General features: G+C 47.7%; 1 protein-coding gene across 1 annotated transcript in view; it reads left to right on the top strand.

Moving 5' to 3' along the window:
* Window positions 1-13,307, top strand: part of col1a1b (collagen, type I, alpha 1b) — a 30,473-nt gene extending 17,166 nt beyond the window's left edge. The window contains exons 30-51 of the mRNA XM_006638234.3: window positions 319-363; window positions 471-569; window positions 1,324-1,431; window positions 2,182-2,289; window positions 2,729-2,782; window positions 3,207-3,260; window positions 3,467-3,574; window positions 4,162-4,215; window positions 4,583-4,636; window positions 5,250-5,411; window positions 6,024-6,131; window positions 6,760-6,867; window positions 7,294-7,347; window positions 7,721-7,828; window positions 8,366-8,419; window positions 8,538-8,645; window positions 9,550-9,603; window positions 9,929-10,036; window positions 10,139-10,421; window positions 10,835-11,025; window positions 11,149-11,391; window positions 11,916-13,307. Coding sequence (XP_006638297.1) covers window positions 319-363; window positions 471-569; window positions 1,324-1,431; window positions 2,182-2,289; window positions 2,729-2,782; window positions 3,207-3,260; window positions 3,467-3,574; window positions 4,162-4,215; window positions 4,583-4,636; window positions 5,250-5,411; window positions 6,024-6,131; window positions 6,760-6,867; window positions 7,294-7,347; window positions 7,721-7,828; window positions 8,366-8,419; window positions 8,538-8,645; window positions 9,550-9,603; window positions 9,929-10,036; window positions 10,139-10,421; window positions 10,835-11,025; window positions 11,149-11,391; window positions 11,916-12,062 — 2,412 coding nt within the window. The 3' untranslated portion in view covers window positions 12,063-13,307. The remainder of the gene's footprint in view (window positions 1-318; window positions 364-470; window positions 570-1,323; window positions 1,432-2,181; window positions 2,290-2,728; window positions 2,783-3,206; window positions 3,261-3,466; window positions 3,575-4,161; window positions 4,216-4,582; window positions 4,637-5,249; window positions 5,412-6,023; window positions 6,132-6,759; window positions 6,868-7,293; window positions 7,348-7,720; window positions 7,829-8,365; window positions 8,420-8,537; window positions 8,646-9,549; window positions 9,604-9,928; window positions 10,037-10,138; window positions 10,422-10,834; window positions 11,026-11,148; window positions 11,392-11,915) is intronic.
* Window positions 13,308-14,529: the final 1,222 nt, after the last annotated feature.

Below are 14,529 nucleotides of genomic sequence, written 5' to 3'. Positions count from 1 at the left end.
TAAAATACTATCGGGCTTAATATGGTAGTGTGCAATTCTTTCTCTCCTTGTTACTTCTATACCTCTTGACAGAAATATGACATGGATGTCTTTGGCACCATGACATATCCTACAATAATCCACACTAGTAGAAATTAAACTGCAGCATGCACAGTAGGTATATATGTAGATCTACTTTTACATTAGCCTGATTAGAGAACGATATTAATATAGGTGCCTCAGCACTGGTATATCATTACTATAGATATCATAACTCATTTGGTGTTTATTTAGAAAGGGATACAGATCCTAATTTTGCTCATCTCTTCCTTCAAACAGGGTGCTCCTGGTGAGGCTGGTGCTCCCGGTCCCTCTGGATCAAGAGTGAGTATCCCATCACTTAAACTACTGTAGGTCATGTTGCTCTTTCGGCCCTGTCCTGGGCGTCCCATCACTAATGCCCCTTCTTTCCCTTCTGCTTCCCACCCCAGGGCGAGAGAGGTTTCCCCGGTGAGCGTGGTGGTGTTGGACCCGCTGGACCTTCTGGCCCCCGTGGCTCTCCTGGCTCTCCTGGTAACGATGGTGCCAAGGTGAGGACTGGGACTCAAGGGCCATTTCTGTGCCCCAGTGCCACACACCCGTCTCTTCAGCATGACCACATTTTCGGTGTTGTGCACGTTGCAATGTAGTGCACACTATACATGCATCTCGCACTACTGCCACATCCTGTGCGCAGAGGACAGGGCATCTCCAACAAAGCAGTCCGTACAAGCACGTGTCACGCCTTTCATGTTATTTCACCCAGTTCCTACAGTGGCCTTTGTTTATAGCTCAGTGCGCAACACAGAACCATTCAGATCCATTAAAACTTGTGACACACATTTGGGGTCAACAAAATAGCTCAGCTTCAACAAGGAGTAACGCACACAACCAGCCATTGCAATGGTATAGGTAGTGATGGGTGGCGAAAGACAAGCTGTAGATCCACCTGCTGCTTGATCCCAGTGGAAAGCAGAGGAATACAGAAATAGAACCAAGCCAGTAATTAGTGGCTGAATGGCCCAGTTGTGACCATGCTGAAAAACTTTACACCACCCTAGAAAAACACATTATGGTTCTTATGCATCATCATCTGTGAAACATGTAAACACAACACTTCCATAAAATAGCCGAGTTAAATGAAAAAGAATAAACCTATATGCTTGAGCATGGTGTGCACTTGTTCTAGGGTTAAAATATTACGTGACATCATGGGTCACCCTGCCTTGTGTGATACTGCTGTATGCAGTGTTTGCTGTTGCAGGACTGTGCGTTAATTACCTACCCTTCCCTCTCCGTCTACAGGGTGATGCTGGTGCCCCAGGTGCCCCTGGTGCTCAGGGACCCCCTGGTCTGCAGGGAATGCCCGGTGAGCGTGGTGCTGCTGGTCTCCCAGGCCTGAAGGGTGACAGAGTAAGTATGTGCTGTGATAGTATCCATCATTTAGAGGGTCCTTGACAAGTCTCCCAACCAGAATTCCTGGCTCTCCTGTCTTGAACAGATGCAAGAGCTAAATTCTGAAAACGGGACAGCATAACATTGCTGTGAAGTGACCCAGGCAGGGTGTGTTACCTGCTGTGTTCAATAGGTGAGGCAGGGGGCCTCAGGCCAGAGAGGGGAGTGCCCTGACCTCTTCCCCAGGCTGTTTAAAAGGGGTTTGGTGGTCCGAACAAGTATTCCCTGTCTATGTTTTCCTTTTCCATGATAGACATGTATAGCAAGTATACAGACAATGGAATTAGGGATACACCTGTGGATAATGTAGCCTTCTTATCTTAAAAAGAATTCTGGCATCTTGCAATTGAAGGGATTTCTTCATATTGTACAGAGAGACAAGGATCTATCATAGATGAGAGAGCCCTGATTCTATAAACCTCCCTCCCTCACCTTTCAAAAATCCATACTGCTCCATCAAAAAATCCAGTATCGATTGATTTCTCTTCATTACAAATGTCAGTTTTTCCATTTTATACTTCCACGGAGATGAGTAGAAGCAATAGCAACATGCTATTAAACCAGAAAACAAACCTGCCTGCAACCCTTTTCGTAACAGAATCCTCACTCCCCACCATTACCCCAGCTTTTCTCCTCTACTGGCCATAACACAGGAGCTGAGGGCTTTGTGTGTCTGAACAGCAGGAATGATGCACTCTTCTTTCACAGGGTGATGGTGGTCCCAAGGGTGCTGATGGTGCCCCTGGCAAGGATGGCATCCGTGGTATGGCTGGTCCCATTGGACCCCCTGGTCCTCCTGGAGCTCAAGGTGACAAGGTAAGGTCCAAAGGAAAAGAACAACAAACTGGGAAAAGGAAGTAGAAAGTGTACTGCGACAGCATTTGTGTTTTAACCAGTCAGGGTCTACTAGTCTAGTGTCTGGAGAAAGAGGTACAAGACATGGCTGAAGTTGTAGGTCAGCATTATTATAGTGTTATAGTGCTGATATAATTTAATGGTCTAAGGATCCTTGCCTTAGCACATGAAAAAAATCCCATGATGTTGAAATAGGTTTACTTTTGGTCTTATAATTATAAATTGAGCTACATAGAGCATAAACTCTTTTTTTTCTATTTTTGGAGCTGCTTGTGCTTTTAAGAAACTAATATGAATGCAGTTCCACTATGACTTCCACTAGAGATTAGAAGGATAGTGGGAGCCATGAGCTCTCTTGACTTGTCTCTCTGATCTCTCTCCCTTTTTGTCCCATGTCTAGGGTGAGGGTGGTGCTCCTGGCCCTGCTGGACCCTCTGGCGCCCGTGGTGCCCCTGTAAGTATCTCACTAGCGTGGCTGTGTCCATTGGTGAACACACTGTAACAGCCAGCACTTTCCCCTGCAAGCTCTGTGCGGGGACAGTAAAATGACACCAGTGCTGGTCCTCGTAGGCTTCCATGTTACATCCACAAGGTAGATGCAGCAGATTGCTGAAGGTTTGCAAGAGGACTTCAGCCCCTTCACTGCATAGATTCAGTAGAATCCTAAGCAGACTCAGTAGAACTGGCTGCTTTTCCCATGGCATTATACAAAATGAAGCAGCATATCCTTTATGCATGCAGATCACAGCAGTGCCCTTCATCATTACCCCGCCCATGTGCAGTTCTCCGTGGCCCGACAGTGACCCTGACCCCTGGGCCTTGCCCTGTCCAGCAATATCCTAGAGTAACCCCATCCTCTCCTCCTCCCCCCTCTCCAGGGCGAGCGTGGTGAGACTGGTGCCCCCGGACCTGCTGGATTCGCTGGACCTCCTGTGAGTATACTGACCACTTGTTAACACCGATTGAGCCTGGAATGCAGTTTTTACTGAAATGAAATCTAAATGAACCTAATTCCAATTTAAGTGAATAGGGTTGATTGCTCTGATAGCTTTATTGATTTAGTAGTGATCTTCCAATTCACATTACTCCAGCTCAGCCTCACATGTTTGCTGACACTTTCTCACCCTCTTGCCTACAGGGTGCTGATGGCCAGCCTGGTGCCAAGGGAGAGCCTGGTGATAGTGGTGCTAAGGGTGATGCTGGTGCTCCTGGCCCTGCTGGCCCTACTGGTGCTCCTGGACCTCAGGTAAGTGTCCACCCTCTCTGGGGCAATTCCCTGAGCTGTTCCTCTCCCCATTCACAAAGCTCAGCTACATTGAGAGAGACCTCAGCTCACAGGATTACACTTGTGCACCCTTTTCACCTGCCAGCTACATGACTGAAAGCATTCTCTTATAAAGTAGTAACAAACATAAGATGTCAAGGTGAAAGTTTCTTTGTGCTTGCAATCTAGATTATTTTTGGCATATGCTATTTAGACGGAAGTGCTGATATCAGTTGGATTGTTTTCATATTTGCTCATTTTTACAGATTAACTCATAATGAAGTGATGATTAATTATTTTCCACCAGCAATTATAATCCTGTCTGACTATTGGCAGTTGTGTGAACATAACTGATTAATAAAGTTGTCAATATAGGTGTGAGCTTGTACAATGTAGGCTCAAGATATAAGACTGAAGTAGAAAGAAGCAAACTGGAGGCGAATATCACAATTTCCAGCAGACAGATTTCTAGGAAGTCTGGTTAACAGATAGGTAAACGTGTTCACATGGATGTCAGTGCATGTGTGTATTAATCTGTCATTGCAATTGGATTTGTTTTATTCTGCCAGGGTCCCGTTGGTGCTACTGGTCCCAAAGGTGCTCGTGGAGCTGCTGGTCCTCCTGTGAGTATCTTTCTGTGAACTGATACAAGATCTGATACAAGGCTGAATAGCAATGGCCAAGAGCTCCTTTATTTCATAGCAATCCTGACTAGCATTCTAGTAGGGATTCCTCTGGTTCATATCCCTAAAATATCAATTTTCTTTCAGATGACCCTTGTTAGAAATAAGTGGCCTTCTGATCATGTGCGAATGGATGTCCTAGGTCACTGTATTAGTTTCTTTTAAAACACACTGTTGGATCAATTCGGATATCTGTGTATAAATAGATATTACTTGTGGGGCTTTTAATCTGTAAGGGAGTTGAGGTTTTGTGGGGTTCTGCTTCTGGGGTGTTGGTAATCTCACCTGTGGATGCTCTTGTGTTTAGGGTGCTACTGGTTTCCCTGGCGCTGCTGGAAGAGTTGGACCCCCTGGCCCTGCTGTGAGTACCTTCTCTCTCTTTTAGGGCACCCTGAGCACTGCAAACATTCAACCACAACCCCTCATGCTTCCGATTGTGAATAGTTTTACATAATCCCAACCACAGGTGTTGAATTAATTTGCATAAAATCTGTATGCAAAAACTCACTTGGCAAAATCTTACATATAAATTATGGGTGCAAAAAGAATTTGTAATTCTTATGTAGATGATGGTTCCTGTGAGAATATCTCCCTGGCTGTCAGCAGCAGGTGAGAAGGAGGCACTGAGACAGCTGCATTGGCCAGATTCCTGTGTTGCGTTGGAACTTTTCAATTCTCAGCTCTTAGAGTATGACGCTACACATCAGTAAATGGAGTGCAGTGCATTGCTGCACTGTTCAGTAGCTTCTTCCCTAAAACCTTTACTTCCCCCATTAATTTTGTTAACGATGGTCATTTGGTTTTCTCAACATTCAGGGAAAGGTCATTCATTACCTGTGCATCCACACCTGCAAGAGTATCATGCTAAATCCTGTTTTCATTTACATTTTACTCTAATTCTTCTGGACATCTGGATCAGCTAGAAAAAGTGCCTGACCCTAACCTCTCTCCCTCCCTCTCTCTTCCTCTCTTAGGGTAACAGCGGACCTCCCGGCCCCCCTGGCCCTGCTGGAAAGGAAGGACAGAAGGGTAACCGTGGTGACACTGGCCCTGCTGGTCGCCCTGGTGAGCCTGGCGCTGCTGGTCCCCCTGGCCCCGCTGGAGAGAAGGGATCTCCTGGCTCTGATGGTCCCTCTGTGAGTTCCAACCTCTCTGCCTCTCAGCACCTCTGTGTTAGTGTAGGGACCCCCCCCCCCTTCCGGGGGACCTGGAGGTTCAAGTGCTGGAGTTATAGCACGAGCTTGTGTCACTGCAGGGCTCAGAGAGAACATCAAACATGGCTGCCTCCATGTAATAAAAGCTCAGGGTTCAGCGACACCTAGTTCGATCTAATCAGATTTCCATAAAGGCAAAAAAGGATCAATAGGTGAATTGCATGATGGGATGTAGTAGGCCACGGTGTCCATACCATTGAATTGCCCTTGCAGTTCATTCAGAGAGTGCATGTGCCTGCAGGACCCATGAAATCAGTATACCCAGGTTTTCAGTTGTATTCAAGCAGACTGGAGACAACACTCCCAAAAAGGTTAGCTGGGAGAGGTTGTGCACAATTTGTCATTGTGACCCTTGGCAAACAAGGTAGCAGATGAGATGTGGGCATCACCTCTGGCCACAGGGTGTCGTATCAGAGGTCACAGCAGGAGAGCATGAATCTGAACATTGGCACATTCTTTTTTTTTTCTTGGACCTACTCTGCCTGCTCCAGTGCGCTGGGTAAATCCTCCTCTCTCCTCTTCGTATCTCCACAGGGTGCTCCTGGTATTCCTGGTCCTCAGGGTATTGCTGGACAGCGTGGTATTGTGGGTCTCCCTGGACAGAGAGGCGAGCGCGGTTTCCCTGGTCTCCCTGGACCTTCTGTGAGTATTCAGTACCACCAGGGCAGGTCCTGAAACCTGCAGCAGAGTATTAGAATATTCTCTCATTAGCTAATCGCATAGATGGCAGCTATTAATGGGTTAAGAGTCCCTCTAAGCCTGCAGCCTACATTGTCTGAGACTTCACTGGACTCCAGACCTGTGTGCTATACCCGGAGTGCAGGAGGCAATAAGTAGTCATGGGCTCAAATGGAAGAGCTTGTCTGCGTTGTATGCAGTTGATTTGCTAAAGTAGTATCACTGTGAAGTCATTAGAAGCATGTTTCTGTTTCTACAGGCAGTAGATGGACTTTTGTGAGAATTTTAAAACATCTCGTTTTTCACACAGATGCACAAATGTTCATGCATGTGATCCAATGCACATAAAATAGGGATCACATGCATGGACATGGGCTTTGTGTACAAAGGCAGACACCATACGAAACTTGTTCAAGGCCACAGTCTTGATCTGTTACTTGTATAACCTTTTCTCACATAACTGTGCCCCTTAGGGTATTTTGCTGAACTGGACCTTTAGTAGGAATGTCCTTGTACTTCAGGACTTCAGGACTTCACTCTTCAGTCGCTGCTGGAGACCTGACCCAGCACTGTCTTTCTCCGTCTCTGATAGGGAGAGCCTGGAAAGCAGGGACCTGGTGGCCCATCTGGTGAGCGCGGTCCCCCTGGCCCCATGGGACCCCCTGGCCTGTCTGGTGCTCCCGGTGAAGCTGGACGTGAGGTGAGGAAATTCTCTCCCATGAAACTTGCTCCCAGGTCTAGGGAACCTACCCACTGTGAAACAGGGTGGACCAAGCTGGAGCATGGGCATAAAGGCTTATACAATAGGCATACAGAAAGCATGCTTACACGTTACAGAAAACCTCGGCTTCCTAGGTGTACGGAAGCTGTAAAGTAAATCATGCTTAGGGTTTTCCCACTGCAAACATGCTTCTCTCAAGTGCTGTTTGATTAGGAAATATGTAACCTCATTTGCACATGCAACCTGCCTATTTATTCAAAGGCGAAAAATCAGTTGAATCAGATGCTGCAGCCAGACAAAGATGGGGCATGCTGGCATCCCCTTCCCTGTCCAGTATGTTGTGCCGTGAAATGCAGATGTCCTTTAGTGACCCAGCTGACTGATTTTCCTCCTGTCTCCCTGCAGGGTGCTGCTGGTAACGAGGGTGCTCCTGGTCGCGATGGTGCTCCTGGTCCTAAGGTAAGCCTCCTGTCTTCATTTACATAAACCTCTTGTGCAGCACGAAAGACATCCCCACCAACACTTTCTGGAAGTCCGCGTGGTGCACTGGGGTGACGCACCGCGGTCCTGTCCACAGTGAGCTGCAGCGTCATTGACATCATTTATTGTCAGTGCTCCTGGGATTTTGCATGGCGTGAGCAGTAAGCGGTGATGTATATTGCTTAGACCGTCACTGTGCGAGTGCTGCGCCCAGTACTACCCCTCAGTGTCGGACATTATGGAGTACTAATGCACAGCACTACTTTCCCCTGCTGGCAGTGACTTGTTATTGCAGTGCAGTTCAACGTGTTTGCCTGCCACTAACTCAGTTCACTGTCTTTCTCTACTACAGGGTGACCGTGGTGAGTCTGGTGCTGCTGGTGCTCCTGGTGCCCCCGGTGCTCCTGGCGCTCCCGGCCCTGTTGGCCCTGCTGGCAAGACTGGTGATCGTGGCGAGGCCGTGAGTATCCCTTCCGCTCGAACTGCAGAGGAAACAGGCATACTGTCCACAATACAAAGCTCAGCGCTGTCACTGTCTTCAGGTGAACCGCGGTCAAGTGTCATGAAGACAAAAGAGCAGAAAAGACCAGCTCAGAGTTGTTTAATATTCTCATATTCAGTTCAGATTTGGGCAAAAATAGGTAAAAAATCTGTTCTAATGGCCCTTGAAAAAGAATAATCAGAAGACTAGCAACCTAAGATACTCATGTGTTGTACCTAAAAGAAAACAAAAATTAAGAAGTAAAAGAAATATCATTTTTGGTTGTCCTTTATGATACTAATAATTCTGATTATGGCTCTGAAGTAACACTCTGCCTAGTATTGTGTGGATGATTGTATAGATAGCAGGAATGTTCAAACCATCTCCTGTCCATTCTGTAAGAATAGGTCCATACTGCAGCCATATTGATTCTGCCTGAGTGCCGACAGGAAGATGGCTCTCATTCACATTTTATTTTGTTAACTTTGCTCCTCTACATCTCTCTTTCCATTCTAGGGACCTGCTGGTCCTGCTGGTCCCGCTGGCCCTGCTGGTGCTCGTGGTCCTGCTGTAAGTGATCCATTTCTATATGCTTTTTAGTACCTAGATGTTCCGTGTGCCATAGGACACGTGAACGTGTTAATTGCAGTCAGGCACTTCACTGGACACACTTTTTCTCCTTCTCCAGGGTGCTCAAGGTGCCCGTGGTGACAAGGGTGAGACTGGCGAAGCTGGTGAGAGAGGCATGAAGGGACACAGAGGTTTCACTGGCCTGCAGGGTCTGCCCGGTCCCGCTGTGAGTAACCTTAGACACACACTCCCAAAGACAAACGCTGACCTTATCGCTGCTTTGTTCCTAACTCTCTCCTCTTTCATCCTCCTGACTGTCCTCAGCCTCTGTGTTCTCAGAATTTTCCAGATTTAAGATGAGCAGCTTTCATGAAGGCCTGAAAAAAAAAACACAGGTTTTGTACAAAAACCTTCAGAGATAACATTTTATGACCTCCTCTAAGGGTGTCATCATCCTCTCCTTTTTCCACACTTGTTCTCCAGACTTGTTGTTCTCACAAGGCTTTTCTTTTAATAAACTTTACTTGAACTAGCAGGTGGTGAAATAGTAGCGTCAACAATTCCTACCGCTCACAGTTGGAAGTCTCAACTTCATTGTTTAGATGATGAACTTATCCTTGTTGGGCTTTTAAAAAAAAAGGCCTATATTTTGTTATGCAGGAATATCTCACAAGTGGAAAAAGCTAAATAATACTGATGCCTTTGTTTCCTTATTATAATTACCTCCACCTCTCAACTCTGCTGTTTTAATCTTGTTGATAGGTAATACATGCACTTTAAAAAAATAAAGTCCTTTGTTAAAGACACGGGACACATAGACACTGGCTGTCTTATTTTGTCTGAAGCCCATTCGCAATGGGGGTTTTTCCAGCCTCCCAGATGACTGAAACGGTCAGGATATACAGTACATCTGGTTCCAAAATTATTAGCTTGGCTTCTTCCTTTTCTGTTTTCACCTTAAGTGGCTCTAGAAAGAGGAATATAAAGAATAAAATAGCTAATTGTTTTTACTCTGCTGCTCTCTTTGATTTGCAAGCTGTGCCAGTCTCAGAAGCAAACTGGTTTCTTCTTGTGCATGCGTCACGCCAAGAAACAGGTGACCCGGGCTCCTCTAATATTTTGTCTCATAGGGACCTCCTGGAGAAGCTGGACCTGCTGGTGCTTCTGGCCCTGCTGGACCAAGAGTGAGTACATCCCTTCACACCTGTGTTACAGCAGTCCAGCACCAGCACACTGATAGCGTGTGGTGGGTGCATGTCTTTATCCGTGGCTCGATCTTAGTCACGGAGGGAAACGCGTGAAGTTCATCACATACCAGCGGATGATGTGCACAAAACAATGTGATTATTCATAACTAGAGAGCAGAATTGGCTTTACTTTTCAGTAACAGGTCTCTTCCTATTCTCCAAAACTAAGAGCTAAGCCTGCCTCAGTCAAGAATCAGGAGGGTGCTGTCGAGGGTCCTTGTTCTGGTCTAACCTGTATGGTTCTCTCTCTTCCCCCCTCAAGGGTCCCGCTGGCAGTGCTGGTTCCCCTGGTAAGGATGGCGTGAGTGGTCTGCCCGGTCCCATTGGCCCCCCTGGCCCCCGTGGTCGCACTGGTGAATCTGGCCCTGCTGTAAGTCATCAACCTTGATCCCATTCTCTGCATTCTCTGATCTCACTCTGTGTCCCATTGAGGTTCTGATCCCCTGCTTCTCCTCTCGCCCTCTCTACCCAGGGTCCCCCTGGACCTCCTGGACCCCCCGGACCCCCCGGCCCCCCCGGAGGTGGATTCGACTTCGGTTTCGTTGCCCAGCCCGCTCAGGAGAAGGCCCCCGATCCCTTCCGTCACTACAGAGCCGATGACGCTAATGTGGTCCGCGACCGCGATCTGGAGGTGGACTCCACCCTGAAGTCCCTGAGCCAGCAGATCGAGAACATCCGCAGCCCCGAGGGCACCAAGAAGAACCCCGCCCGCACCTGCAAGGACCTGAAGATGTGCCACCCTGAATGGAAGAGCGGTGAGTTGGCCCTCCTGTGTCTGGCGCCCCTTCCTAGTGTGTGGGCGCCGGACGGGACAAGCACAGCAGTCTAAAAAAGCAGGAGCAGGACAGTGTCCTGCAGTGTCAAAGCTCCAGCAATTCCAAAGGAAAAACTCAAGTATGGCTTTGAACAAAAGCAACTGTGCCGGGAACTCGCAATGCACAGTAAAGCACAACATCGGCCTCTCATGAAGGAGACATTGCTGAAGGCTTTAGACATCACAGAGATCACAAAAATCTTTTGCTCTCTATGACTTCGCAGGACTGCTAAACCCAAGAGAGTCTATAGGGAACAAGCGCATCTGGGTCTCCCTGCTCTTAATGGAGTCCCCCTGCTGTAACTTCTCAGTGCACACAGCGCTCACTCCCCGTCTTTTCCATCTGTCCCACAGGAGAGTACTGGATTGACCCCAACCAGGGCTGCACTCTTGATGCCATCAAGGTCCACTGCAACCTGGAGACTGGCGAGACCTGCGTCTACCCAACCACGGCCACCGCCCCCCAGAAGAGCTGGTACACAAGCAAGAACCCCAAGGACAAGAAGCACGTCTGGTTCGGCGAGGCAATGAGCGATGGCTTCCAGGTGAGCACAAATGAGGCCGTGAACTATTGCTCTGGCAGCAGAAAGATCTTGTATTCCTGCCTGGCTTGGAGATGAGGGGTGCCCAGATATGCTGAGCTGAGTTCTTCTTTCCTCCCCGTGCAGTTCGAATATGGCGGCGAGGGCTCCAACGCTGATGATGTCAACATCCAGCTCACCTTCCTGCGCCTGATGTCCACTGAAGCCTCCCAGAACATCACCTACCACTGCAAGAACAGCATCGCCTACATGGACCAGGAGGCTGGCAACCTGAAGAAGGCCCTGCTCCTGCAAGGCTCCAACGAGATCGAGATCAGAGCTGAGGGCAACAGCCGCTTCACATACAGCGTCAGCGAGGATGGCTGCACGGTGAGTCCCTCCTCCTCCCTGTTACCTTGCACTGGGATGCCGGGGTAAAACAGCTCATTCCGGGCCCGCTAACACAGGGATAGGGACGGATCGCCCAGTAGCCGGGGCAAGAACAGCACGGGTGTGACGTGCCCGTAGCCCGTAGCCGGAAAACACTGGGATAAAGTGGGCCTCTTTATAAAGTGTTCAAGCATAGGTAGGCGGCAAAGGAACAGGTAAAGACTTGTTCCACGCTGAAAGGTGAAGAAAAGAGACGCGACGTTTCGGCTGTGGTGTGAGGGGCAGAGGGAAAATAGCAAATAAATAAGGCACAGGAGAACAAAAGACAGAGTGGGTAAGAAGGGGTGGGGAGCAGGCGAGAATGTAAAATCTGTTTCTGTGCAATCAGTTGCATTAGATCCGCTTTGCCATGCCAAGGAGGACGTTACTGTATGCTGTAGGCTGGGGGGTTGAAAGGTGCCAGCACTGATAATGCTCCAGCTGGAAGAGCCCCACTGACCCTGTCCTTCTCTCCCCACTTGCAGAGACACACTGGCTCATGGGGCAAGACAGTCATTGACTACAAGACAACGAAAACATCCCGCCTCCCCATCATTGACTTGGCTCCTATGGATGTTGGTGCACCTGATCAGGAATTTGGCATTGAAGTTGGCCCAGTCTGCTTCTTGTAAAAAAGAAATCTGGACTTGAATTTTTTTTTCTAGCAGTCATCTCTCTAAACTCTTTTCTATGCATTAAAAAAAAAACTTAAGTTTCATTCGGCCGCAAAAGGTCCACTTGCTTAAAACTACACTCCTGAAGACGGTGTTTGTGTGTTATCGATTTTTTTTTCAAAAAAATCATGGGACCACTACTTTTACCGACACCTACATCAAGGACACTTTTTAAAAAAAAAACAACTTTTGTTTCACTGGCAACAAGAAAATAATATATACTTGTAAAGTGTAAAATCCCCTGGAGTTTAAAAAGCAAAAAAGTAATGAATACAGGTGACGTTATTGCCATTTTTTTTACCACTGCGGAAGGACAATGAAAAACCAAATGCTATGTACCGTTTTCAGGTGTTAAATAAATTTGAAAAACGACAGCCGAAGTGTCTTGTTGTTCTGACCACCAGGAGAAAAAGGAATCATTGTTCTTAAAAAAAAAAACCAGAGAGAGAAAGTGTCATCGGGAAAGTAAAATGAGAGAGAGACAGGGGTTAAACTTCATTTTGAAATCTTTAAGGCTACCTCAGAAACAATCCATGTTACCTAGGGCGTGTGCAAACACCAGGACAGGTTTTACACTCCAAAAAAAAAAAAGAAATAATTAAGCAGGTGACAGCTGCAAAGGTGCTATTTCTTCATGAGGTCCCGCAAGCAGTGTATGATAAAAATATATTTTTAAGATATATATTATTTTCACAGAACGCTTACAGGACCTTTGGTGCTAGATGAACAAATCCGTGTCTCGCTGTCAAAGAGGAATAATTGTGTGTTTTTTTAAAGGTGTTAACTTGAAAGCTCTACAGCCGAGTTGGAGAACTGAGACATTACTGTAGACCCAGTGAATGCATTCCTGTCTTCTGTAGATTAAGCAGGTGGATTTTGTCTCTTGTCTGTTCCTCCCCCAGTTGTTCTTATTCCCCCCCCCCCAAAATGCCCCCCCACTTCTCCATTGCCCCATGGCTTCCTGCGGTCCACCCCCCCCTTTCTACCTTCATTTTTGTTTTGTTTTTTTTTGTTTGTTTTTCCTCTCTAGTCGAAGGGTTTCAAAAGTGAAAACAGGAAAAAAAAAATCAAATTCCGAGAAGCAGACACACTTTGGGGGGGTAAAACAAAAGGATCTGTACCTATTTTGTATATGTATAATAATTTGAGATGTTTTTAATTATTTTGAATGCTGAAATAAAGCATGTTAAGTGGTCTACCTAATTCTTGTGAGATGGTATTTTGACTTTTTCCTGATTATTCGCTGGTCTTTTATCGAGGGAGACCTGGAGGGGCTCTTACTGAGAATCTAGTTCACCATTGCTGGTGCAAAGAAAGCTAAGCAGAAACATTGTGTCCTGAATTTCCTGGGCCACATGCATCTTCACAGTAGTGCTTGTAGGAAGCACAGCTCCTTGTGCTGCCTTCCTTTTCTTTGCACGCTGGTGCTGGCTGGAAGTGCATGGCTTTGGCAGTGGTCTCCAGACTGCTCTGTGCCCCCTGCATGCTTCTTGCCATCTGCGCTGTCTCCACTACGAGCTGACGGAGGGGTGACAGTACCCAACCTCCCGATCTGCCCTTCTAGAGCACTACGACAAGACAGGCTGCCCCTTTGGGCTAGTTTCTGCCCTGCTACTAACCATCCAAATCCTTGCCCCCCTCAGCTGACACTGTCCGTCCTTCTAAAGGGGGCTTGTGAAGTTCACACGCAGCACAGTTCTCTCTCGGCCACAGTGGGTCCCAGCCTGCAGCTCAAGAGGGCTTTTCTCTGAGCTCCTCTCAAGTCCACACCATCCTAAAATGGCAGGCATCCTCTGGGAAGTGTGTGTCTGGAGTCAGTGTAAAAGAAGTGCTCTACTGACCCTCTGTGCAGAAACGGGGTCATTGATGTGTGCCTGTGGCAGGTGTGTGAAACCATGGCTGTGAGGAGTTACTGTTTTCAGATCTGGGGTGCTCTTAGGAGCAGCACTCCTGCTAATGATGTTGCATTTCCCCCCCTGCCTCCCATCGTACTTGTTCTGCATTTTCCAATCAAGGAAACAGGCGATTCACGGTTCCGCACTGCTGCTACAGGCCTTGGAGATGCAGCGTCTCACAGCCCAGAGCAGAGCCGTGGCGTGAGAGATCCAGGAGTCCTGTGGGCCCCCCTCTCGGAGAGCTGAATCTCAGCGGGCCGCACACACAACCCCGTGTCAGCTGCTGGGATCCGGAAGTCTAAGGACAGAGAGATGGGGGCAGCTCTGCATGTGCCGGATGTCTGGGGACTGGATCCTCCCAACCCACAGCCTGCTCCTTGGGATGCCCCATCTGGGTGGGTGTAGTGGCTTGTACACCTATTTCAAGAACCCGAGTCTTGAGTCTTGAGTCTTGAAGCAAGGTGGTGTGCATCCAGGTGTGCAGTTACACCTGGTGTGTGTGGAACCACCAAAGGGATTTCGGTGTGACT

The sequence above is a fragment of the Lepisosteus oculatus genome, chromosome 28 (genome assembly GCF_040954835.1).
Source record: "Lepisosteus oculatus isolate fLepOcu1 chromosome 28, fLepOcu1.hap2, whole genome shotgun sequence".
Lineage (NCBI taxonomy): Eukaryota > Metazoa > Chordata > Actinopteri > Semionotiformes > Lepisosteidae > Lepisosteus > Lepisosteus oculatus.
The sequence above is the reverse complement of the archived record's forward strand: the minus strand, read 5'-3'. Positions and strand labels throughout refer to the sequence as shown.